At 40.7% G+C, this 26,400-nt stretch overlaps 1 protein-coding gene across 2 annotated transcripts in view; it reads right to left on the minus strand.

Moving 5' to 3' along the window:
* The window catches only part of LOC115043179 (SLIT-ROBO Rho GTPase-activating protein 3-like), a 28,020-nt gene continuing 1,620 nt past the window's right edge, over nucleotides 1-26,400 (minus strand). The window contains exons 2-22 of one of the 2 annotated variants that reach the window (XM_029501416.1): nucleotides 21,383-21,578; nucleotides 17,269-17,431; nucleotides 15,594-15,656; nucleotides 12,633-12,824; nucleotides 12,192-12,320; nucleotides 11,839-12,060; nucleotides 11,637-11,738; nucleotides 9,682-9,879; nucleotides 9,504-9,588; nucleotides 8,287-8,314; nucleotides 6,526-6,556; nucleotides 6,127-6,187; nucleotides 5,506-5,583; nucleotides 5,071-5,205; nucleotides 4,858-4,963; nucleotides 4,557-4,784; nucleotides 3,885-3,958; nucleotides 3,594-3,774; nucleotides 2,847-2,993; nucleotides 2,414-2,729; nucleotides 1-2,166 (exon numbers count right to left, since the gene is read on the minus strand). In XM_029501416.1, coding sequence (XP_029357276.1) covers nucleotides 1,702-2,166; nucleotides 2,414-2,729; nucleotides 2,847-2,993; nucleotides 3,594-3,774; nucleotides 3,885-3,958; nucleotides 4,557-4,784; nucleotides 4,858-4,963; nucleotides 5,071-5,205; nucleotides 5,506-5,583; nucleotides 6,127-6,187; nucleotides 6,526-6,556; nucleotides 8,287-8,314; nucleotides 9,504-9,588; nucleotides 9,682-9,879; nucleotides 11,637-11,738; nucleotides 11,839-12,060; nucleotides 12,192-12,320; nucleotides 12,633-12,824; nucleotides 15,594-15,656; nucleotides 17,269-17,431; nucleotides 21,383-21,578 — 3,200 coding nt within the window. In that variant the 3' untranslated portion in view covers nucleotides 1-1,701. Of the gene's footprint in view, nucleotides 2,167-2,413; nucleotides 2,730-2,846; nucleotides 2,994-3,593; nucleotides 3,775-3,884; nucleotides 3,959-4,556; nucleotides 4,785-4,857; nucleotides 4,964-5,070; nucleotides 5,206-5,505; nucleotides 5,584-6,126; nucleotides 6,188-6,525; nucleotides 6,557-7,393; nucleotides 7,497-8,286; nucleotides 8,315-9,503; nucleotides 9,589-9,681; nucleotides 9,880-11,636; nucleotides 11,739-11,838; nucleotides 12,061-12,191; nucleotides 12,321-12,632; nucleotides 12,825-15,593; nucleotides 15,657-17,268; nucleotides 17,432-21,382; nucleotides 21,579-26,400 lie in introns of both variants that reach the window. The other variant, XM_029501415.1, reaches the window with a different exon arrangement.

A 26,400-nucleotide genomic window follows, 5' to 3' on the forward strand; every position in this document is an offset into this window, starting at 1 on the left:
TCTGTGAGGTTTCATGTATTTATTGTTCTGTTAATGTTTGTGCAAGGATAAGAATTACAAAAAAATCTACACACTAGAGATGATAATATATCCTGTTCCTATTATACAATGTTATTTATACAAGTATCCTTTAACAGTATGTATATATTTATTCCGATGTACCTGTTACACTTTAAAGATATATTGATCATCCTCATAAGACAGACAACAAACATCACCAACAGCAGACAAGTTCATCTTAACAGCCACAGAGCCTGAACTGACCATGTGCAATCTAGACATTACGTAAGCTTCAATGGTACTGATGTGCTATATCTTGTTTGTAGTACAATTAGAAAACACAGAAACACAGAAACTACATATGCAGCACAGTTCCCTGCGGTGCTTAGAAGTGCATTAGTCATTTGAACTGAAGGAGAAAGTCTTGCTTAGTTGTTGAGGTAACAGCTAATTTTCCTTTATTAAGAGACTAGAGTATAAGAACATTTTGTTGATTTAAATCTGTATTAACATGTATTAGTTATAGGAGTGGCGTGGCTATAAATAATTTGGTTTTGATGGTGCTGTGGTCTGGTTTACGTATGCTTTCAAATGGATTGATGAAAGAGTGAATTTCTTCTCTGTTGTCATCAGACTTGAAAAGTATGTTTTGGAATTACTTGTCAGCACTGACAGTCAACAGCATCACTTCAAAATCTAACAACAAGATGCAAACGCTTATGGCATTGATGATAATGCTGCTGCACTGCTAACAGCTAATTCAGGTTACTTCCTCCAAACCGATCCGCACGAATCGACTCCAAGAAACAGGGTGACAAAACTGCAAGGAGTCAACTCATGCCAACCAAATTCCTTTGCTGCAGTGAGGTTAACAAGTACGAGGATCTCATTTTGTTTAACAGCCCATATGCGTGGAATGATTGTGTGAGCATCTCTTATTCATGGCATGTTTGTTTTGTTTTTTGTTTTTTTTTGTTTGAAATGAAAAAAAACATCTCTGTGTTTTATATTAATTTTATATTACCATTGGAAAAAAAAAAAAAAAAAAAAATCTGCTCAGGGTGGCTCTGGCGCATTATTTCCTTGGATCCAGCATCTAGTGGCCATTAGAAGAAACGCAGCATCAGGCAATTGCACACAGATTTCACTGGTCATCTATGACCCAAATGACACTCTTGGAGAGGATTATTTATTAATATAAAAGGCGCCCAGAGTTATCAGAGACTACATGGACCTTTAGCACAGACTGGGTGTCTACATAATGTGATGAAATGTCCTCCTAAGTATTCCCTTGTAACAGAACAAGAAAACCAGACATGAAGTCCAAGCTAACAACAACTCTGTAACCTAATAACAATTCGATGAGATGTCTCACTGTCTGAGTTCAATAAACAGAAGTATTTTCCAGTGCAACCCTTTGTTATCCAGCATGGCAATGCAGCATGGTGGTATTGTACGATACAACTGTCTAATATTTTAATCCTATTTCTGCGTAATACATCACTGTAATATAGTACACTGACTTGTCCACCAAAAAGTCAATGTGTGGGCAGAGACCAGTAGCCATTCTTCAAATTACAAGATTAGTGGGTATCATCATACAGACCAGGTGTCAGTACAGAGGTGTAGGGGTATGACTGTAATCACAATCACTCAATATCCACAATGTTCTTCATCCAGTTGGCTTGTGACCGACTGGAGCTACATGTTACCCTGTTTGTCTGAGGAGGAAGAGGAGGTGGATGGTGATGGGGAGGGAGCTTTAGGGAAGACCCTGTCGGTGGGGGTGATGCCGGGGCTACCTAGACCAGAGGAACTAGAGCTGCTGGAGCGGTGTGGTCCCTGCCTGTGTCCGATTACAGGAGCGGGCCGGACGGGTCTGACAGGAGGGGGCCTTAGGGGCGCATTCGGCCTGCGCGCCGAGAGAGCAGGTTTGAAAGTGGTCATGGTCTCGGAGGAAGAGCTGTTGCTGCTACGCCGCTGGGCTGCGTCCGGATCACGTATCACCATGGTGTGGAGGGGGCTGCCAGGCGGATCCTGGGCTCCACCCGGGTGTTTCAGGGGCTCCAGAGTGTCCAGAACAACATCAGGGGCATGTTTGGCTACATTCTGGCGCTCCAGCTCCCGCAACTCATGGAGAGCTGTATTCATTGTTTTCTCTATGTCCTGACAAACATGAGCAGAAGGTTGAATTAGAAAATGCCTTTGAATCTTCCACTTTTTTTTAAACAATCACTTTTCCTAAAATGATGCTAGAATTGAACATTAATAAAATGCAAAAGATGAGGTGAGCCAATAAAGGTTTACTCCCTTTTGTGCATTGATAAATTAGGAAATAAATAGATTTTCTAGACTACAATTCTTTTGAATAGCTGGATAAATACTCATAACACTGTCGTGTTGTGTTGCTGACCTCAGCGAGGGCTTCAGCTTCAAGAGCTTTGTGGTCTCCCAAACTTGCATGCCGAGTGGTGCTGGGTGAAGATCGCTGAGAGTGGCTGTCAACGAAGGTCTTTCTGTCGGGATGGCTGATGCATCCAGCACTGCCAAACGTGGTGAGACGCCGTTTCTCTGGGCTGTCTGCTGGGCCCCTGCTGACAACCATTTTGTGTGGGCTGCAGGGCCGAGGCATTACCCGAGGGGGCTGGTCTGCAGCTCTGGGTGGGCTGTGGCCATCAGCACTGTTCCTGTGGCGTGGAACTGCAGCTCCGTCTGATCGCATTCTCACCCTAAAAAGTCATTTCATATGTTTTTAGGAAAAAAAAAAAAACCTGATTCATATTTTGGAATTAGTTTGAACTACTTTCTGTTCTCTCTCTCTCTCAGAAGATTAACTAAGCCCGTACCTTCCCAGCGCTGCTCCAAAGCAGTGCTCGGGTGTGTGTTCACAGGGAGACTGTCGTTCATTTCGGGATGACGCTCTGCTGTCGTGGTGCGGTCCACTGCTGGCTTCATTATCAGTCCTTTGCATGCTATCTGAGAATGCATCATCTCTGATACAGGCAGACAGGCACGGATCAATCTAGATTAATGGTCGCTGTCATCAGGAAATGATTTGCATTGAAAGACTGAACCTTTTTCATGCGTTCAATCCTGAATCATTAACAATTACATTACTGACATAACAGATACATGAAAATGTTATTATCACAGTGAGTCACAGAACTTGTGCAGAGGAAATAAATCAGCACCACTTAAATTAGCATCCGTACACATTGCATGCATATAAATGAACGCACATCGCTCTTACTTTAGTTTTAATTGTCTTACCTCCCTTATGGCAAAGGGCAGGATATCAAACAAGATACCAAAAGATACCAGAATTTGAAATTAAAATTTGTCCTTACAACTGTAAAGCTGGTTTGGGGCATTTAACTTTGTTTTTATCACAAGAAAATACAAAAATTTGATTGTTTTATTTAGACTAATCCTATGGACATGTTTCATAAGGCCAAGGACACACAGGTCACGGGGACAGCAAGAACAGCCCATGCATTTTGGGAATAATGGCCAATAATCAGCATTGCTTTGTCTTGTAGTGGAGTCACAGTAATGACTGACTGATGGCTCCCTCACCAATGGAGCTTACTTACATGTCTTGCACCACAATGTACTGATGTGGGATGAGCCCATCCACACCGTTATGTCGGCCCTCCCACCAGTCCTCTGAGGCTCGCAGATAGAGTAACAGAGAAGCGCCCTTCTTGAAGGAGAGCTCTCTTGGACTTCGGCCCACATAGTCAAATTTCGCTATAGCCTCGATCTGCTCCACCTCTGCAACAGAATGCAAGAATGCAACCGAATCCATTTTGGAAAATGTTAGTGTTTCATGTCCTACACATACTGTCATCTTCACATTGGACTGAGGGCCTTTAGTGGCTCACCTTCATCACTGGTATTAGGGCCAGTACCGTTGTCTACCTCATCGAGAGCTCCCGGCTCACTGTGGGGGCTTTCACTGAATGAGGATACATTGAGGCAAACCGTTAAAAGCAAAAGAATAATCAATATAATAATGATCTGGCATGTAAAAAAGTTATAAGATGTTGCTCCTAAAATCTGTATTTATAACTCATAAGCAACAGTCAGGACTCAAAGTTAGCTAGATGCCAGCACAATTTCTCTCACTCAGACTGCTGTCCCATTTCAACATGGGCTAATTTACAGAATGCACTTATGATTATTTTTCCCTCATGTTTTACAATCAGCTGACCTAAGGAAGCATCTCTTTACAGTGTGGACTGGAGGATTTATCACAGCTACCAATAACTCTGGTGGAGTGCTGTTTTCACACAAACCTGATGACAGTGGCGATATCCTTTATGTACAAGATGACAGTAAACACCAATAATAACCGTACAATAAATAAATGCATTAGACGCTTTGTTTGTAGACGAATAAATGAATTTGTAAACCAATTTATTATCGCTATTTTAATTTCAATGACTGAAATGCTTTATCAGATATGTAATTTTACTGAGTACTTCAAATACTAAACTCCATAAATTTAAGTATGAAAACTATCTACCAGGGTTGACACCTGGCCCTGTACTCACCAGTACTCCTCCCCTCCTGCCATGCACTTTTCATACACAGGTCCATCTAACTCTCGCTGGGTTGGGAAAATGACCTCATGGTGAATGATAATGGTCTTAATAACCTCATTCACATGCGCCTGGCATCCCACAGGGTCCTGGTCATCAGGGATGGGCATCAATGTGGGGCCAAAGCAAATAGCCAGGTTGTAGGGGTCCATCATGTTCTCATCACTGTACTGAGAGAGACTGAAAACACAGTGGCGCTAAGTATGACTTGATCAGTGTCGCACACCTGTAATTTTCTTATGATTGGACTTACTGATTTAGAAATGCAAACAGATATCTCATGACGATGATCACAGGCCGCTGAAGAGTCACAATTATCTGCTGAAGGTGATGAGCTCTTTCTGCGCCTGGGTCGAGCTCTAAAAACAAGAAAGCAAACAAAATTATAAATAAATGACAAAAAAAATAAATCAAATTGAATAATGTGCCTTTAACTCTTCACGTGCTCTGCTGAAATGTGACTCACTGGTTGTGGATATGAGGTCGAGGAAACGCTCTTTTGGGAACAGTGGGTTTTCCAACCCCCTGAAGTAGAGCTTAAGAACACCTGCCACCGAGTTGATGTCATGATCAGTCTGATCATCCACCAGCGGATCCTCCCCTATAGACATAACATACACGTAATCAACTCATCAATCATTCACTGCTATCACAATGTAACTTGGCACTGATGCATTTTTAATGTAAACATTAAACTTGCAGTTATGTATCCTAATGTATTATTAGCTCAAGATGCTAATCTTATGTATTATGCATGTAAAAAATAGGTCCATTACAAGGTTACATGTGGCACTCTCTCTTTGCACTTTGGGGGCCTGTGGGAGAGACTGCGGGCTTTGAGGTGGGCAAAACGCAATTTAAAATCAATCAAGAGAAAATGGTCAAGCTCAATGGGACAAACCTCTTTCAAATGCATTTTTAATGTCATTGACTTCGACCTGGGAGCCTGGCACCCGAAATATACCTTGTTGCTGGAGACCTGTGGAGATGTGCATGTGTTAGTGTAAAATGGGAAAAACAGGTATCACATCACATCCATGAGACATGCAATCATTTTGTTTATATTTTAGATTTTCTTAACATGTATAAAAGTAACCTGCAAATGATACAACATTGAAACATAACCCCCTAAAAAGTGCACTAGTAGTGTGTGTGCTTTTCAAAGTGGGATCATATGAGAGCTCCTCTAAAAGACCAGAGCAGTCAGCAATAGCAACAAAGTGTGGAGAATTATGAATATTTCAATCACGCTTGTTTCGAAAATTTAAGTAAGTCATAAAAAAAAAAAAAAAAGAAAAAGAAAAAGAAAGATTTCATTCCATGTCAAGATGTGTGTGAAAAACGATCCAGCTAAAGAACTTTCCGGTCTGTTCTAAAGCTGACATTGGCCGTTTCTCTGGCAGAGAAATAAAAATGGTATCACACAAAGATGGGAGATGAAAAATGGCATGCAAAAGCGCAACGCCATACAATTTTGTGTACATTTGTGGAAAGACAATGAGTGAGCGTGACAGTGGCCTACCATATAGATTAATATATCGAATGCAGCTCTCTACAACCACTGGTATGGGTTGGCCTGAGTCCTACAGCATCAGAGAGAATCAAATGTTTAATATATTGAGTGTATTCACAGAAAATAAGGCAACAAATAATCATGCCAGCCTGGTATAACAGAAGTACTGCATATAATATACTATATTATATACACAACACTGTATATAATATACTGATGAATAGATAACCTACAATTAGCACACAGAATCAACATAAGCAGAAAAAAAATGTGTTAATATTGCATCACCATTTACAGTGTTATAACTACAGTATTTTCACACATCGGGAAACCCAACAGGATAGAGGCTCAGTTGGTTAGCATACTGAAAACAGTGCGATGATCCCGCCCTGCTATAAGACAGAGTACCTGACTCCTGGCACGGACATTTCTTCTTCCCCTGGGCAGAGAGCAGTAAGGCACGTAGACAGAGGAAGAGAAGCAACAACAACCACAACAGGTTAGTGAGAGAGACAGATTTTACAGAAAGGAGGCCTTGCCTGAGAAAATAGCCAAAGCATCAGTGCCTTGTGGTGTGTGAGATATGTGGACATGCCTCAGAGGGGATTGTGTGGGAGGGATGGTGCTACCCCAGACAATGGGGGTGGGGGCTGCATGAAGCCTTTTTTTCCATTTAGAGGGGAATGTTTGATCAAGACTGAAAATCTTTATAGCGCTGCAACTAACAGCTGTTAAAACCTGTTTGTTCTTTTCCAGATTAAATGGTCATTTCAGATAACTTCAGAAAACTTGATTTGTTATTTGTTTTCTAAGATCACAACACTGATGTTGTGATCTTAGAAAACAAATAAAATGAGCACTGATTAATTATCCATACAGTTGCAGATAATCTCTTCGGATTACAAACCTAGGCCCTACTGGATTGTGATATTTAGCTCCACTGTTGTTGGTTCACTGTCTGCCTTGCCCTATTTGAGCAGCCACGTGTTTATTTGCATAGGCCGGAGTAGGCCTACTCATATTCATAAAGCAAGTCAACCAGAGTTTGGGAGTTAGTTTGGGAGTATTTGGCAATGATGTGGTGCTTTTAAACACACACACCCTGTGTTCTTTAAATGACACGACCGCGGCAACAAGGCAATGAGCAAGAGGAAAGTCAGTGCATGAGTGAGCCAACATTTGGGTAAAAGAGTGGTCAAAGGCAACAGAACCCCCAAGGACTGCTAGCGAGACAGCTGAGCTCACGGAGAGACAAAGAGCACAGATGGGCTAATACCTGAATGAAGGACTCCATATTGCCGTTAAACAGCTTACGGTTAAAAATGGAGCGAGGTCTAGACTTCCGCATTCTCTGAGGTTTAGGGGGAAGAGTGGGGGGCCTGGGGAGATGGTGGGGTTGTACGGTTGGTGTATGGTCAATATGAATAATAATGCAGTTGGTATCAACATACTGACATTTTCCGCTAAAACTGATTATTTTGCCACACGGTTACCACAGACACCCCTCAAACAAACTGGTGTTTGACATTTTGGGAAATGTGTGCACTTGCTTACTATCACTCTCATATCTGAAGCATAAATATGCATATCTTTACAATGATTAACTTGCTACACACTAAGATGATGGATCAAAAGCTAAGCTAAGCTAACATTTATAGTACAAATACACTACTGGAATCAATCTCCTAAGTTAACTATCAGATAAGCTTATTTCCCAATATGTCACCCTTAAGACAGAGCTGCTGTGGCTTTATCAACATCAGGGATAAAGGCTACAAGGATGTGACACAAATAAAATTAAATACATCTTAGAATGACACGGCCCGTGGATCAATATAAGTAAATGCCATGAGACTCAATCATGAGCCTGCCGCAGTATTTGTTTTCTGCTTCGTCATTTATCAGTCAAACAGCAGGACATGGACATGGATATCTCACTGGCATTTCTGAATCCTAACATACTTTTATAGATTGAAAGTAGGAAGAACAACCCTGAGTACCACTTTTTCTAGCTAGGATCCAACCCATTACTCAACAAGAAGTGGGTGAAGTGGAGACTAAACTCCTATTCAGACACTGCGGTCTCATTTGTGCCACATCCAGAGACACGTGAATAATTTTACACATCATCACCTACTTTATTCACCCTGTTATTACTGCAAACCTTACCTTGTTGTTCCATATTCAGCCCTCTCCCCTAAAAAAGAAAGAATACAGAGAAAGACTAAATTAGTAGACACTAGTTCAACAATCAGAGAAGTTGGCGGTACGGTTCAGTGCTGGGCGACTACACAAGGCTGGCAGATGGAGACGGAAAGGGGTGTTATGAGAAAACAGCATCCATTCAGACATGCTCAATGAGGTGAGCGCCATGGCTGCATTTGACTCACAGCCAGGCAGCGGTCATTCAGCGGTCGCCCTAGAAACGCCACAAGAGCCCCAGAAGGGGGTGGCCTCTCTACTTGCTCTGCAGAGTGAAAACGTATCCAAGGGCAACAAGATTGGAAGGCTGCAGGACCTGATTTGTATAGCGCGACAATTTCATGATATCCGCACTGCATTGGCTCACACGTCTCACTGTACACAAACAAATTTAGGCTTCACTTTGATCAGTCAGTCAGAAACGTTTGTTAAAAGGATCATGTCATGTGTGAAGCAGCTTCCAGCACAATCCTACTTTATGTCAAAACACACCCATCTTAGAGCAGACTCATGCATGAGTCAAGTAAAAGCACAGTGACAGAGAACATCTACATTTTTACGCAACCTTCTGGCTTTGGGTTTATGCATGTTAAATCTAAGAAATAAATGAGTAAAGCAAATGGCAAAAGTACCTTTAATGTACAGCACTGTAAGACCAGGTCTGCTTTACTAAAGTTTGCGGCTGCCATTTGAGCAAAAAAGTTGCATCCATAATTTCCATACTGTTGTCTAAAATCCAAACTTGATGATTAAATTCTACCTTATGAACTCACACATAAGCACAAAGGCTTTGGCTTAGACTACGAGTGCTACTTATGTCCACATAAGAGTCCGAAAAGCTAAGATTGAGCTTAACTAAAAGCAGATGCCGGAAGATTTGAAGTACCAAAAGTGAAATGAGATGGAAAGAAAAACAATAGGCTCTTAATAACACCTGGCTCAGGTTAATGCGTATATATATGTGGAAACAATAGCATGATATGGCCTTTTGGCTAGACCCAAAATGTCAAATAAATGACAAATTCAATACAACATTATTTTGTTTTCGGGTGTATAGCATTTGATTTCTTTTTGCAGGGAAAATAGATAAATAGAAATAGATTACGAAACTCATTGGAAATAACAGACCTTTAGGTATTACAAACAATTCCCACTCCGCTATTGTATAACACAAAAAGTCTCACCTTCTCCTAGTGTCTGTTTCAGAAGGTCATGCTTTGCCTGCAGTTTGACAATGAGATTGCTGCCGTTCAAGTACTCTTTGTATTTCTGCAGACGAGACAGTGACAGGGATGTCTGTGGTTACACTGTGTGCACTCCATGCTGCAGTGACTTTGCAACCTCATTTGTCAGAGGACTCACAGTGAAGTAAAAGCCCTCCGTCTCTTGCTGATTGGCCCGTCTCTTAGCGATGTTTGCCTTGCTCATGTAGGAGTCAGAGGAAGCTGACTTGACCGACTCCGTGGATTGGCTGTGCTGAAAGGCGTCCGAAACATCGAAGTCTTCCACGGTGAGCATGTCCTGAAGGGTCTGCATGGTGGCGTCAAGAGTCTTCCTCACCTGAGCGACAGCAACAGGAGTAGATGGCGATTTGAATAGCTTTCCAAATACATTTTCTTCACATCACGAACAAAGTGTAGGTGCGAAAAACGCACTGCAGTCTAAGATTATACCACTGCAGGCCACTTGCACAGCGGCTTGACAGACACATTGTGCACAACACAGTAATTAGCTTCCTAGCATGATGCATCGTGACATGAAAGATTAACTACGCTCCTGTGTGAGACAGACAGGAAATGGAGCGTGCATTTCCATATTCATGGCAGACAGCCAGCAACACATATACACACCCTGGTGACCTTTAAACAGGTCTGTGTGAGTCACAGTGGCCTTGTGACTCCAGAGTAGGATGCCAGAGACCATGCTGGGGTGACCCGCAGTAGGAGTGAGGCCCCAAGTGTCAGTGTCAGATTAAAAGAAGACAAATATAAATGCAGACTAGCAGTCATTAAGACTTGTCGCATGCTGTCACATATCAGTATGACAGATTTGTGTGTCTCGGCTGCCAGGGCAGTTTGAAATATAGCAAACCCAGAGACGATATTAAAATTCCACGTGTCGTTATGAATAAGAGACATCCAACCTGCGGATGGGTGCTGCCCTTTTAGTGTGATCGATAGACCAGTGAGTAGATGGATATTGGTCTCGTTTTTTAAGTCAATATGAAGCGCACACCAACAGCTTGTCTTACACACACACAAAAAAAAAACACTTTACATTAATCTGTACAAAAATGAAGGTTTTTGTGTTTTTATGGAACTGATCAATAACCTCTTATTAATGTCATTTTTCTTTTTCCCACTTTGGTCTTTTACATGGATTAAAGTAAAAGGAGGGATGCTAATCAGTCAAGTGTGGAGGTGCTAGTAGAAGAATTTGTTATCAGTGGACAGAACCAATCATCATGATTGTTATCCCCTTCCAACTTTTCCGTTGAGCTAAACCTGCTTCACATTCATGGTGGTTCTAATCTCCTCATCAAACGATGTGCAAACAAGCTTATCTCTCTGTTCGCCGAACTGTACCTGTAAAACATTTCACTGAAAGCTCACGTCAAACAAAAACAAAAAAAAAACAACAAACAAACAACTCAAAGACCACGAATGTCTGTTAACGCCGTGCTGTGTGATAGACAACTCTACACACAGAGCAGCAGATATGCATCTTAAAAACACTTTCCTGTTCTGCTACATCAGTGCACTTGATTAATGGTTCGAATGATAAGATTATAGTTTTTGACTATTTGGCAGCGATCTACTGGCAGAAAACAGCCTCCGCATTTTTCCATTTCATTCTACAACTCCAGGCTATTATGTGCACGCAATGTTACCCAACAGCAAACAAGGGCCATGTTGTTATTTTTTCCACTCAAACTTTCATGCTTTAACCTATTATTTTCTCATTTACACTCTGGTAGATACGGCTGTGGCAAGGGAGGTTTTCCCGTAACAATTTCACATAGCCAAAATGAGATTGTGTAGGTCATCGCCTGCAATTTTTAATCATGAGGTGATGTGTCAAGATCTGGGTGACTTACAAGCGCAGCTTTTACTGCGTATGAAGGATGACCCACAGATGCTCTTTTTATTGCATAATTACTGAGGGACTAAATTTAAGGACTAGCGTATTAATATGCAACTCATAATATTGATCCATTTCATTCACTCCCAGCAGATATTACTCCAAACGGCCCACTCACAGTGAGCTTTCTGGCAACCACCAGCTCTTTTGAGACTTGTGTGCACAATGTCTCTCACCTCTTCATTTTCTATCTTCAGCGTGGCCAGGCGGGACTGCAGCTGGTGGTACCGCATCAACAGCTCTGTCTGAACGGGCTGCTGTGCACTAACCTGACACACCTAGGACGAAAGAAGAAAGCCAGATTAAACAGAGACTTTAATACAGATATGAGATGCACTTTGAACAAATCCATCCATCCAAATGCCAAAGGTGACTCACCTCGTCACCCATGTGTGGCTGATAGTCAAAGCGCGCAGGAGGACAGAAGATCTGGCTGTGCGTGTCCATAAATTTCAGCTTGTCTCCTCTGATGTCCATGGCATCTACTGCCCCTTCCAATAAGTCCAAACCTTCATGGCGAGACGTTTCCAGGCTATACTCTGCAGACAGGTAGGTTCTCATGGTGCGTGCCAGGCTTGCGTGGTACCCTAAGTCACAACACTGAAAACAACAAGCAAAAGCACATAGTAATTGTTATTAACAATAAAAAAAAAAAGCTCCTTCCCTTGAAACTGATTGAACAAATAGTTCTTTGTCAAAGTTTGCATATTCCGATGGTAGTATTAACTTACATCTATCATGTCTGAGACATCATGGATGTAGTACTTCGCCACCAGGGCATTGGTGGCTGTCAGATTGAGAAGATAATCATTCCGGGCCTTTGTGCATTTCAGCTTGTTTTCAGAGTACTTGGCTTGTCTCTGGGGTGGAAAAGGAAGTGTCCCATTATGCATTGCAGCAAGACGCATTACAACAATAAACTGATTTTATCCTATATGATCAATATGTGTAAAACTCTGCACAATGTGGAAATGGTTTCGTTGCCACTTTAACTAGATTTTAAACAGCCATTTGTGTCCACACCGAGTGCAGAGATACAAGGAGTTTGTAGGAAGAGCAAATAATAAATACAAATTATCTCCAAATGCATTTGGAGATTATTTGCACTTGGACAACAATAGCGTGAAGGACATACACAATCTTTATGCACAGACATTTAAACTACAACAAACCTTCTCCTTCATCTTCTCCATCTTCTTGACAGAGCTTCGTCGCTGTGGACGATCATCGTGACCATAACGCAGCAAACTGGTACTTATGTCGTTGGCCTTGCCAATGTGCTTCTCCTCCTGTTTTTCTGCCTCCTTAAGTTTGCTCTCAGCACTGAGACTCTCAGTGTGGTACATGTGGTACGTCTTCATCACCTGCGAGAACAAAAGGTCATATTTATGTATAAACTCCACTCAATATGCCTCATAGTCTTTCTGGTAAATGCCTTTTTAAAAAGAATCAGAAATTGAGGGGGGAAAGATAAACCAATCCATTTGATGCCCCAAAAATGAAATACGGTACAGTTCTCTTTGTATTATTCTGTGGAGCATAACGTTGCTGTTAGCAATCTATCCGTCCGACATGCGAACACACACACATGCTGGAATACCTGTTTTACCTGATACCTGATTTTAACTTTGTTATGTTCTATGTTAGTCACGAGAAACAACAGGACATAGTTTAAGATGGGAGTGGCTTTCCAAAGCTGTCTCAGTGAAAGTGCATTTTGACTATTATGCACAATATAAAGTGAACTCTGATTTATTGTCGTGAAAATAGAAAAAGCTAATTGATGGCTGGTGGTTTTGACAGCATCCTAATAGCATTAGCTTGAAGTAGTTATAGGGGTGTGTGTCTTTTTTTTTTTTGTTGTTGTTGTTTTTTTTTTTTATCTTAGCACTGGGGTCAACACTTTGAAAGTGCTTCTTTTTGACAGAAGAATGACAAAATGATGTATGTCAATAGATGTATAAAAATAGCATGTTAGAAATGAAATAACCGTATAACCACGATATGATTCACTCAAAGAATATGCTGTTTCCCTGTTCCAAGTAAAGCCATTTTGAATGATGTCTCTGTACCTTTCTGCTTGTTCGTCTGCACCACAGTGTCGAAAAACATCACAGCGATGGTAAATATGTAATGCACGCATCTTTTACTCCAACATGGGTCATTTATTCTCCAGATACACTACAAACCTTGCATCCTTTTAAGTGTTATGGCAGAAATGTGGAAATGTTTAACCATTAACCTTGAATCTACAGCAAAATTAAACAGCGTCCGCTCATCCATCACTCACTCTCAAGTTTTGGTTTCCTAGCAACCTTGACTGAAACGTGCAAAGGACAGGGAGACAGATCAGCAGGGGAGGAAGGCAGTGGCACTATGAAAGGCTCTATACCAGATTTTACATGAAACATAACTGATAATACAGACAATAAATAGTTATATATCCCAAATTTCAACAGATGACTGGTAATCTTTCTCCTGTGCGTGGGAGTGGCAGATAAGCATTTAATAATAGATGGAACACAGAAAGGGAAGAAAAAAAAAAAATCAATATGAGTAGCAAAGTGCTGTATAATGTTACATGTAAGAATATTTCTCATGAGGTTCATATCATGCAAGAACTCCTACTGCAAATCTATTTGTTCTGTGCTGCGCAGTGATATCTCAAGCTTCTTTTTTAATGAGTTTAAGTGGTCAATAAAGGCTGATATTACACTATGCTACTGCTGATTGCTATCTTATCTCGTTTAGGTTATTTGGACAAACACCAACTAGGATCAGAATCTCATGTATGATAACTGAATGAATAATCGATTATTGTTTGCTTTCACTCCCTCCTTCCTCTTTCTGAAAGACAATCAAATCACAACTTTGAATATTTCACTTTAGAAATATTGTGAAGAAACTCATAATTAATTTTATTAATCATAGTCTGGAGACATAATCAATTTTTCAGCACCATGATAAATGTGCTTTAACTAAAAGTTGTAACCTTAGCCAAAGTTTTTTAATTACCTTGACTGATCACCTACAGTCAGCTTACCCCAGAACATCTAGGATGTAAGCAAATGATTAAAGCAACTAGCCGCAGGTTAGTTTCACACATCAGTAAACCTGAATATAAAATATCTGATTAGTGAGAAAGCGGGTGTCGGCTGAAAAATAAGATATTCGATCCAATGTCTTTGTAGTAAAGACTAAAGAAAACCTATGGGATCAATTTGGCAATTGCTAAACATTTGAATATAATGAGACATACTCCATTTATGAGTGTGACCCAAAACAGTCCAAATATCTCGAGGAAACATAATGTAAACCTATTTATGCTCTTTTGAAATGCAGTTGTTCCCATTTGATGCCAGTTATAGTGGACATTTTTCTCCTTTTAAAGCTTCACTATAATTTACTACCAGTTGTCAAGCAAATCAGCTATTTTTTGGAACAACGACAAGAAATATGATCATACAGCCGATGATATCAGCGCATCAGTTCAGTTTCGTCGGCCATATAAAGAGGTGTCAGTGAACACAGCTGGTCTCTGTCGTCCACACCAAAGGGACCATTCCTGTACATTACCAGGCAAAGGTTTGGACAAACTTTCTCGTTCAAATGAATAAGAGAGTGTGTCCAAACTTTTGACTGGTAGTGTATGTTTAATGACACGTGCCAGCTCCCCGTGTGGGAGGACACCATAACAATGGACAGATTGACAGCTATTACCATAACAAGCAAACAGATGCAATGTAGGTGATGATCTGTAAAATGAGCTGAAAACACTACAGCAGCTCCTGTTTGCTGTAAACACGGCGCACCGCTGCAGCACACACTGCTGATTCTGCTTGAAGCACACAGCGGCGAAAACGCCCTCCCTCTCAGCTAATGTCAAAATTCACAACAGGAGAAAGAATGCAAATTTCCTCCGCTCTCAACCTCAGGAGGAGGAAGAAATGACCCGTTAGAGGTTGCAGTGGCGGTAAGGCATATCTACCGTGTGCAGTGTCAGGCGAGCCGGCTGCTTCACAGGTTACATGTGCAAATGTGAAAAAAGCTCAGCTTTAGGAGGTAAAACAGGCCGCCTGCTAGAGACAGACAAAGCTCAGGTGAGGAGGGACAATGATAAGCGTTCAACTCACAGTATAGAGCTCATTGGTGACTTTCACCAGCTCCTCGTGCATCTGCACCCCAATGTCCTTGCTCTGTAAAGGAAAAAAAGTTCACTGTAGACAATAATGACATCAAAGACAAATGAAGGCAGTCATTCCAACATCTGGTTGATTTAAGAGAATTACCTTTCCACAAATGAAAAACTCGATGGCTCTGTGCCTGTTACATTTTGTGAGGAATGTCAGCAGGCGATGAAACACTGTCATTACTCTGCACCAGAAAAGATCTAATACAACGCCCAAAGTGCACAAAGAGACAAAAATAGAACAGTGCAGCAACATTTGCAGCACATTTCCCAAGGAGTAAAGTCACAGTTTCTGCACAGCTTCAGAGGCTAAAGGGCTGATGATGAATTGAACATGTCCCGTGACATTGCTTATAGCCCAAGAGCAGGAATTGGCCCAGTGGTGAGTGACCCTCAAAATCCTGTTAAGGGGATATGGAGCGACACTTTGGGGCAATCAACCCAGTTTTCTGCCACCTCTCAAGACATCAACCTCCACATGTTCCCACAGGACAAGAATTAAACTTGCGCACATTCAGAACATTCACACTTTGACTCAACAAATTCCAAATGCCAACATGTGTTATTCATTAACAGAGAGACTGTGCTGCAGCTGGAACAGGATGCTGCACCATTAGAGGATTATTGTTTTGGAGGACTTCATCACAATTTGAGCTAAGATCTTGGGAGACAGTTAGCCCAGACAGACTTTCTGCAGGCAGTTATTAGTCCTGCAGAAATGTGCTGGCCACAACCCATCCTATTATCATCAAAGTTGCCATTGTGACAGTGCGGAGTCCCTTAGAGGTCTGAAATTACTGTAGCCCCCTGCTGCTGTTAAAGGACGTAGATCTACTTTCCCCAAGGCGGATTCTTCTTCACAGCCTGTGAGCAACAAGCTACTTTCACACATACCATACATATGTCTTATGTGTGAGAGTAAATACAAAACACAGTTCCCAGTTAAAGTGTTGAATAAAACATGCAGGAAGCTGATATTTGGTGTAAAATGAAATAATTAGGACTAGGAGCATGCACGACAAAAGTCGTACAAAATGAGGTGTAGAGAGCAGTGGAAAAAAGTTGGTGATCTCAATGGAGAGCATGGTGACGAGAATGACTATACCCATGATGGGCGAAGTTAAAAATAGAAATTAAATCTCTCACCAGCTGCATTAAGCTTTGTTGTAGACACTTGCTACTCTCACAACAGCAAAGGTCTACTGCAGGATAGTGTTGGGACTTTATTATAGCAACTTTACAAAGAAAGACGGTTAAACCTAATTACTAATTTTACTCTCAAAAAAAACAAAAAAAAAACAGGATAAATTATCTGAGGGCGACTCTGTGAGCACAATGTGTATGATAATTACAGATTCCATTATACAGTATTGGTTACGTCACAAGACAATGACACAACTAATCTTACCATACTGTAGGGATCATATTAACCTCCAAACTGTCTAAGAATCATGCTGCGTTTGTATGTCCTGACACATATAAGCATAATTTTACATATTTTTGTTGGTTTGGCGTCAAATTCCCAGCTGTGGGCATCAGTAATCAGAGGATTTATGTGACTGTGCACATTTGTAATGGCCAGGGTTGCATGGTCCCGTCCATTTAATTCCGATTCTGACCTTTTTGAAAAGTCTGATGACATCCTCGCCCACGTGAGCCAGGCGGACAATGACGTTGTTGTTGTAGATGTCGCTGAGAGTGGCATGGTCTCTGCTCTCCCGTCTGGTCTGGTCCAACACCAAATACCAGCAGTTCACAGTGGACAGGAGATTTTGGTCCTTCCTGAAACACCAGAGGAAAGACTTTGTTGGTTTTTGCTGCTGTACCAGAGTCACTTTTGTTTCCCACAGTTGCCTGCAAAGCAACACCTCTGAAGACAGGTGTTGGTAGAGAACATTTCTCAGGTGATTCTTCAAGGTGGACATGAGTAATTCAATTAGTCCCTGAATCAAATCACAAAAGATGCTAAAGTTATTAAAAAAAAAAAAGCTGCTTTATCCCCTCATGACCATGCCTGGTACTCAACATGAAATAGGGTGACTAACTGTGTGTATCATTCATTATTTTTATATTCAATTGAAAATCCCAATCTGCAAAATGAAAAAGCGGATCATTTTTTCATTAATAGTTTATGAATCTGATTGCAAAAAGAAGTAGTTTGCCTGCGTGGGTTTCCTATCATCATCCATCATCATGTTTGGGTTAACTGGTGACTCTAAATTGTGCGTAGGTCTGACTGTGAGTGTGAGTGGTTGTCGGTCTCTGTGCGTCGGCCCTGTGATGGCGGCCTGTCCAGGGTGTAAGCTCAATGTGAGCTGGGATTGGCTGCAGCACCCTCCACAACCCAGAAATGGATAAGCAGAAGAAGACTAATGAATGAATGAAATTATATGATACAGATAGTTATCAGCTGTACCAGCTCTGGAGATTTATTTATTACACCTCAAATAGAGACTGCACATGGTGAGGAAGCAGGGCCAAAAAAATTAGGCAGCTGTACACACACACACGCACACACACAGAAAGCACACTGACCGCACTTGCCTCCTTGCTCAAGGGACCATGTGCATTCAACTGTCCTCACACTAAAGAGCTGTTTGTCTTCAGAGAACATTTAAATGTTCCACTATCCTCCACAAACTGCGACTGCTAACTTAAAATGATGTATCATGTTACTTGTTATTCAGTCGGCGTAAATGCTGTGTGTAAAAACACCCTGTGCTGTGATCTGGTCCAGATCCAACATTTCTCCTTTGATGGAAGGTAAAAGGAAACATGAGTCAGATGAATGCATTTTGGTAATGTCTTTGTTAATTGGGATACCTATGCCTTTATGATGGATACCTATCGTACATACAGTTTGGGATTCCATGTCTCCAGCCCTCAGCTGTTTTAGTTGTATTTCCATTTACATCACACATTGCCTACCTCATTCCTCACTTATTAGAAATTTGGCACACTAGGTGCTGCCATTTCGTGTTGCATGCACTTTGTAGGATCAACAGGTTTACACACCCAAAATCTAAAACGTACATGTAGACACAAAAGTCTGAAACAAAATGGCAAGACATCTGCTGCTGCTAACACAAAAAACTAATGGATTCTTAAAATAGTAATAGTAACTCAAGGTTACATTAGAAGCTATTGATTCCTCTGAGAGTCTAGTTTTGTTTTTTTTTTTTACATGGCTGATCATAATTCTTTCCAAAATGAAACCTATAAAGAGACTTTGCTCAAGCAGAGAACTTCAGGTTATACTCTACAAGCTCCTTGATTAGAAATATATAAACACATGGGATTTAATTTGATGTGCAAAATGTAACATGCAAATCTATGTATGCCTCAATATGCTGCAATATCAAACGGTATTTATAAGGGAATGTCAAATAAATGATCCCAAACAATCGGAATTTGCCTTGTTTCACTGTCGAAATGCCCCATGAAGAGCTGACACACAACAGCCTCCTACTTTGGAGTTTGAGCTAGAGATGTAGCAGGCAGGTTATTTTTGACTCTAGTTTCAGTTTTGATCACAATGGGAGTTAAGTTAATTTTTGCCTTTGATCACTTCTATCCCTGAGGGATATTTCTGAACATTTACTGACGGTCTCATTTTATTTTTGAACTGATTCATGGCTGTTTCACGGCTTTGCTGAAACTCACTCAAATCTTCGGCTAATTCTAGTGTCTGCACCGTAACAGAGTTTTAGATGATGCTAACAACTAAGTAAAATATTGAGTAAAATATTTGCATTAGTTAGTCCAGATTATTTGTATATGTAAATTATCGGTGTCTCTTCCAGGTCTGATATTACATTTGGTATCTTCTTCATGCAGGCTGAGTTTAAGAGTCTGTCCTTCTGTCTGAATGAAAAACTTGGCTCAACTACAATCTGAAAAGTTCTGTCAGCAAGGATTTTAAAGAGTTCCACTTATGTCATGTTTGATGTAATCCAGAGTGCTGGGCATCGACATCTTCTTTCTGATTTCGCTTTCATCCTTTAGCACTTTGATAAATAGAAAAAAATCATGGAAAACTATCCCTGTAGGCTCTTCTGTCAAGCAGAGCAGGTGTTTGATCCTGGACACTGGATGCCAGAAACCTGACTCTAAATGTTTGGCTGCTCTTGAATAAGGTTGAGACTTTATCAGGACACAGAGGAATTGTTGTAGACCTATTCAGGGAAAAATCACAGAAAGGGTTTTCAGCAACATTTTTTCATAAATAGATTGAATGCTACCCTCAGTCGAGCTGCATTACAATGACCATACAAAAACACTCTGCAGCCACCAACTACTACGTTTATACTGCATATAAACTCTATAAACCAGCCATGTTACGTTTCTGCTGCAGTCAGTCAGCATTTTCAGAGGAAAATGTTCCCGTCAACCGCTTTATTGAATCTGACACCAGAAATTAAAATGTGAACATCGTGGACAAGAGAGCAGGGCAGTGACAATTTGTTGTTTAAAAAAAAAAAAAAAAAGAAGGATAGATTAAATGAGAGAAAGAGAAAGCAAGACAGCTCTGAAACTCAAGAAGAGAAGACCACATGGGATTATTAATGGCACATAGTTATCCCGTCTCCTGTAGTCTGTGAGCATGAATCTAGTCTTTGGCAGAGAGAAATAATGATGACCATTTAATGTGAAGGGGGATAATCTGGGACAACGGGGTGAGGGGGAGACGTCATGAGATAAGAGTCTCTGACAGGGGTCTCCCTTTGAGGTAATGCTCTATTTATCAGCGACGGGAACGCCACCATGATTACGCTTTATGTCCAAGCGGCTGGAGAGACTTAAAGAGGGATGGAGACATCTAAATAAACCAAAGAACTAAATTATGTATAGCTACTCAGAAGTCAACTGTATCTGTCTGCACTAGAAGACAAATTTGACTTCTCACACTGATAATCTTCATAACTGCAGGGATATGTTTTATATATCTTAACTCATCCATTTGCTTTTTTGCCGCTTTCTTTCTTTTTCACTCTATTATATATCAGTCCCTTATTATTTTCCTCTGTAAATTCAACTATGGGTTCATCTTGCAACCTTAATTGGTTCATTTCCAAACTTGAGAAAATGATGTAATGCCGAAGATGTTATCTGAACATACTAACTGCTTGATCGTTATTTAGCATCACTGCTTCAAACCAGCCACATGCACATGAACAGCATTTACATTAAGAAGATCATCTTTAAGTCATAGAGAGCTGCAGGCTGCTCAGTATCTATGGAGCGTCTCCTCAACATGCTGCAGGGTATGTTTGTTTCATCATCAAAGATCTTGCTTACACCAACAGTTAAAATGATTTTTGTTGGGCTCACTTAAATATCCCCCAGTTTTCCTTTCGGCAGACTCCTCGGTGTCCATTAATATGACTATTTGGGTAGCAGTCTCGTGTGAAGTTATTTGAGAATGGAAATGAAATGACAGCCACAAAGAAACGGTGGGGGGGGGGGTGGATAAAGAATCTGACCTAGTTGGGAGAAACACAGCAGCCTGAGGCCACAAAGCTCCCTTAGCCCTGGCTTCATTTCAGGTCAGTTCTTCTGCTTTACCCCTCCCCTCCTTTTTATTTCTTATCCCTCATTTCTTTTCCTCTTTCTCTTTTTCCATCTCTGTGCTCTGCCAGTGGTCAGTCTGAAATATGTAACAGTTGTTTATCAGTCAAAGCCATTTGATACAGCTGTTCCAGCACTTAGCACACAGACAGCAATGAGACTCACTTGAAGTGCTGGTGCTCTCTTGAGGTACGGATCTTGGCAGAGTAACGCTCAGCCAGTTTGTCCAGGCCTCTGGAGTACTCAAGCTGGAGCTCAGCTTTTCGACGGAAGAACTCCTGCAGGTCCTGCAGCAGCTGCAGCCGTGAGTCGGACTGCTGTTCCAGACAACGGAACTGCTCCACCAGCTGGTTACGGATCTCTGCAGAACAAAAAAAAAAAAAGAAAAAGGGAGACCACCTTCAGAATAAATAGAGCCTCTTGGGGGCAGGGGGGGGACACTTACATGCTGGGCTTCTCTTCAGTCTGCCAAAGAGTGTGGCAAGTCAGGTTTTAACCCACTGTCCTTCAGCAGCAATTCAAGCCAAACACACAATACAGTAAAGAATGTGAGGACACAGTCAAGCCAATGCAAGCACTAATAAAAGAACGAAGTCATCATAATTGGATAAAACTAGATGTCTCAGTACATTTGTCTACTGTTTGTATGTGTGTGTGTGTGTGTATGTTTAAAATGGAAGGGGGAGAGTGTGGGGGTGTCTAAATGCTGGGGTAGCACACGGGCCGTGAGATGCATGTCTGATGATTGCAGCAGACAGCACGGAAAATATAAAATAGGTCAGCTTCTCAAAATGCATTGTGCTGAGCACGCCTTCAGAGAAGTTTGCCTTGAAAAAAAAAACAAATTGCAGGCATTCTTTTGATTAAGAAATTGCTGTGGATGTTCTGCTCGTGAGGTTTGGAAATGCACATGTTCATAGTCTTAGAATGAGAAAAATTCACGTTTTGGTCGGTATTTAGAAAATTTGATTTATATGGTATTCATCATCTGATATTTTAACAGAAGTTGACCTGTGTGGAATATGACAATTTCTCTGAGGTGCTTTTATCTAGTTATTCTTTAAGTTAGTTAAAAGTAAGTTACCTCATTAATTATTCTAACTCATTCAGCTTTCGTTTAGAGTGTCATTAGTCTGACTAGGTTTTTCCAAACGACCAATAATAAATAAATACTGGCTCTCTCTGTTTTATACAGCTGGTACTCTAGTTGGCTGTAAACACCTTTGGGATCTCAGGAGATAAACGTACAGCAAAGTAATAATAACACTTTTATGGTTTACATTAACACTGAAAGGGAATACAGGTCTCATTTTATTTCATCCATTTACTGTTTATTGCAAGCGCTGTCATAAATCCAGCAGCTAAGTGGCTCCTCAAATCAACCATAAATCAGAAACTACACCTGAGTTTTACTCAAGCTTAGCTTCAAGTATGACAATATTAATGCTGATAAACTCCATCACACGTTGTCTATAAATATATGGCAAACATGCAAATTACACACTATAACACACACCCACAGGGGGTTAAACAAAGCTGCTCTCTCTAGAAGACAATGAAAAGAAGTTTAGCAACCTTGAGATGGCTGAAGATTCCATTATGACAAACTGTTTCAACCATGCATATGATTGCTCTGAGCTGCAAAGAACTCTTTAGAAATGTATGAATGGAAAAGACATCCCAGTGGATGAAAAGGCCCTTTGTTTACTTCTAAATGCTGATTCTGTATCTAGAATAAAGGATTTCAAAAATGCCCCGTCCTCCAAATTGTCTGAGAGGGTGTGCATGAAAATATGAATGAATGAGCAAAAATGAAGAAGACAGAATAAATATGTAGTCCCTTGCTGCTTGGAGATGTACCCCTCACGGTCCCCATAGTTTCCCAGTTGCCAGGTTACATGCCTCTGGAGGCATCTGAATGTGAGCAGGCCAGTTCCCTCTTCTGACAGTCACAGCAGTCAGTCTGTTTAGCATAATGACCACAGACAAGAGCAACTTTCTGTTCTCTGAATCCATCCTCGATGAACAGCCTGAACTGAAGAAGAAGTCAGCAATCAAGTTCAAAATAGAAATAAATGTCATCGCTATGTACTCGTCGGCTAAAATAGACCACTAAACAACGCAATTTGTCGGCCTATGTAACTTTAATCATCTTAATCACACAGTGACAACAAGCACGCAATATAACGAGCAAATCTAAACCAATTTAAATGCACAATTTTATCAGCAAGACATCAAATAGATTCATGACATTTGCATTTGCTCTCCAGTGAGTGTTTTATTTTTAGAACTTAAACTGTTACTAGGGACTGTGCAATACTGCACTGCATTCAATGAATGATTCAAGTCTTTGCAGAGCAATGCATAATCACGAGGAAGCTGGCAAAGAGGCCGAGTGAATAACATACAAAGAAGTATGCCTCAAGTTGTAATTCCTATCCTTCTTATTGATTTCATAAGAGTAAAGCGTTCCTTCAATACAGTGAGTCACATGATACTTCAGATTCTCTGTCTATGTTGATTGAATGATGCTCCACACCCAAAAAAGCTTGTGGAAATTTCCTTAATAGGGCATAAAACATTTATGATGTTTATTTTTTTTTCCTTACCCATACAGTTAACTGCTTGGCTTGTTTTGGAGAGTTTAACAAGCATTTTGAGGGCAAGTATATGGCTTCCAGAGATGTGAGAGCAAAACCGAAGCAGAATAAAGTCGCTTGCGTTAGTGTTCCTGCATTACTGCAGCTCAGAGCAGCGAATATCACCTAGTGAGAGGCCATTGTTACTACAGTCGCCAACCACAGCTATTGCAGTGGCCACTAAGTCTCCGGGGCTGTGTCTGCAGTTTGCCATGCGTGACTAGTCACATGTGGTCTAACCCAGACGGACACGTTGACATAATTTGGTACAAATCAAAGCTGCGCTCTGTGAGCGCTCGTCTTCTGAATGCGTTAATGACTATGGCATGTCTCTACAGTCATATTTGTTTAAGTTCACATTTCTTCATCTCTCTTCTCACACACACAAACATTTCCAACAAGGAAAGGCATTACTGTTTGTTCAACCACAGGAAAGGAAAATCCGGGATTCAAAAAATATTTCTGTCGGCACAGCAATGGCATCGCAAACATGTTAGCAAGACGTAGACAATAAAGATATTGTTTCACTGTCGCAACGCAATCCTGACATTTCCAGGCAGTATCAGTCTAAGCATTCTTTCATTATGATGCACATTACGGGGTGTGTCTACTTGGTCCTAATGGAATGCATATTTGCAACAAATACATTGGCCTGAGTGCCTACAGAATAGTAAGATGCAATTTGGTTAGAGTCTTGTTATCAGAAAAACAACCGCACCATATAACCAAGATCAATTTCTACAACAAAACAGCAAAGTTTTTATAGAACAAAAATGACTGGATTTCTTATGTATTTCGTTTTGTGTATTTTGTTCTGATGTTTTGGGGACAGCCATCCCTTTAAAGTCATGGTTACGTTGGACAAATCCTGGAGGATTTCCTGAGCAGTAAGACACTAGCTTTTTGAATGAACAGTAACAGATCTGTCACCTAGACACCTTGGAAAGCAAACCTTTTTAATTGGTTCTCAGCAACAAAGCAGTTTGCTTTGTCCCTGATTGACTCTTCTGTCATCAGTGAATCAGAAATTGCATGTGACAATAACATCAGCACAGGTCCAGACCTGTGAGACTCTTCAGCACAACAGCAATGAAAAAAACCACGGTTGTCGAAATAAGCCATGTTCAGAAATACTGCAAAGTGTCTCAGGTCTGTGTCTGAACTTCTGTGCAGTCAGCGACTCAGCATTATTGGAGCCCAGTGTCAGTGTCAGAGTAAAGCCCCCACAGCTCCAAACTCATCTAAGCCCAGTTTGCAAATGAGCTTAAGATGTCAGCTTAAAAGCTTTTCCTGAAACTGAGACGAGAGACAGAGCTGTGATGGCTCTCTCACAGCTGCAAAGCTGGTGTGCAGACCAGAGAGAGGGCGAGAGAGCGAGAGAGCAAAAGAAATACTGTGAAGGAGTCAAACAAATAAACAGAAACAGGAAGATTGTATTCTCTGTACAAATACTTATCTTACCGCTCTTTCAAGACACATTCTGTCAGTTTAGGTCATCATAAAGCCCAGTTTGATAAGCTTTAGATTGGAGATATTTAAAATTAGCTTTTTTCTTTGACTGCTGTGCTGATATCATCCGAAAATAATGAATAGCTATGCAAATAGATGTGAACAGATGTGTATTAGTCCGGAAAATAAAAATAATAATAACACAGTTGCATTGCTGCAGTTAAAGTAAACCCTAACTAAAAGATGGCGCCGTTCTGGTTCTGATTTTTCAGTCAAATTGCAATTTGTTGCAGATTAACACATTAAAAGTGAAAGCAGGGGAAACGGTTAGCCTGGCAAACCAAAAGCACCAATATTTTCTTAACAGCATCCAACCAACGAATTATGGTCCATCCAACCCCCCCCCCAAACATAAAACAGGTTGGGATTATTAGCTATAAACCAACTCTGCCTTCTGGCTAAGAAATTGTCTGCGTCCTTCTGTTTAGATTCTTCAAGATACACCAAGTACAAGCAGTTGTTAACTGTAAATTCATAGTTGATTGACAGACACGGGACTTAAGATTCTATTTCAGCACATAAGCATGAAATAAAACTCTTTTGGTGCACACATAAAATCTAAAATGCAGTTCATGGCTGTTAGATTCTACATGATTTACATTTTAATTGCAGCACGTGTGGCACTTTCACCTACACTAATGCACTTGACCCTCTCACCTGAAGAACTGCAATGCAAATAAGGCTGACATAACGCGTTAAGGAACACCATATCAGGTCCAAGTCTCTAATCATTAATTATGCAAATCAACACCATGTAACATGGAGAGCTTTGTCAACGGGGATACCATCACTGATAATGAATAATGATGAATGATGAATGATGAACAAAAGTGGATTTAACTTAATTGCATCTTTGATGAGATTTCCAATACAAGGTTGAGATCCACTCTTCCACTGATGGCGCATGATGTATATTCTAAATTCTTATTTATCAATCTGCAACTAATCATCAAAATCATGAAATAGTATTTGCATGAATAGATTTTGGGGAGGAGATTTTTCTTTCAGCGTTTCAAGCATTACACCATGACCAAA

Source organism: Echeneis naucrates, chromosome 5 (assembly GCF_900963305.1).
Source record: "Echeneis naucrates chromosome 5, fEcheNa1.1, whole genome shotgun sequence".
Taxonomy (NCBI): domain Eukaryota; kingdom Metazoa; phylum Chordata; class Actinopteri; order Carangiformes; family Echeneidae; genus Echeneis; species Echeneis naucrates.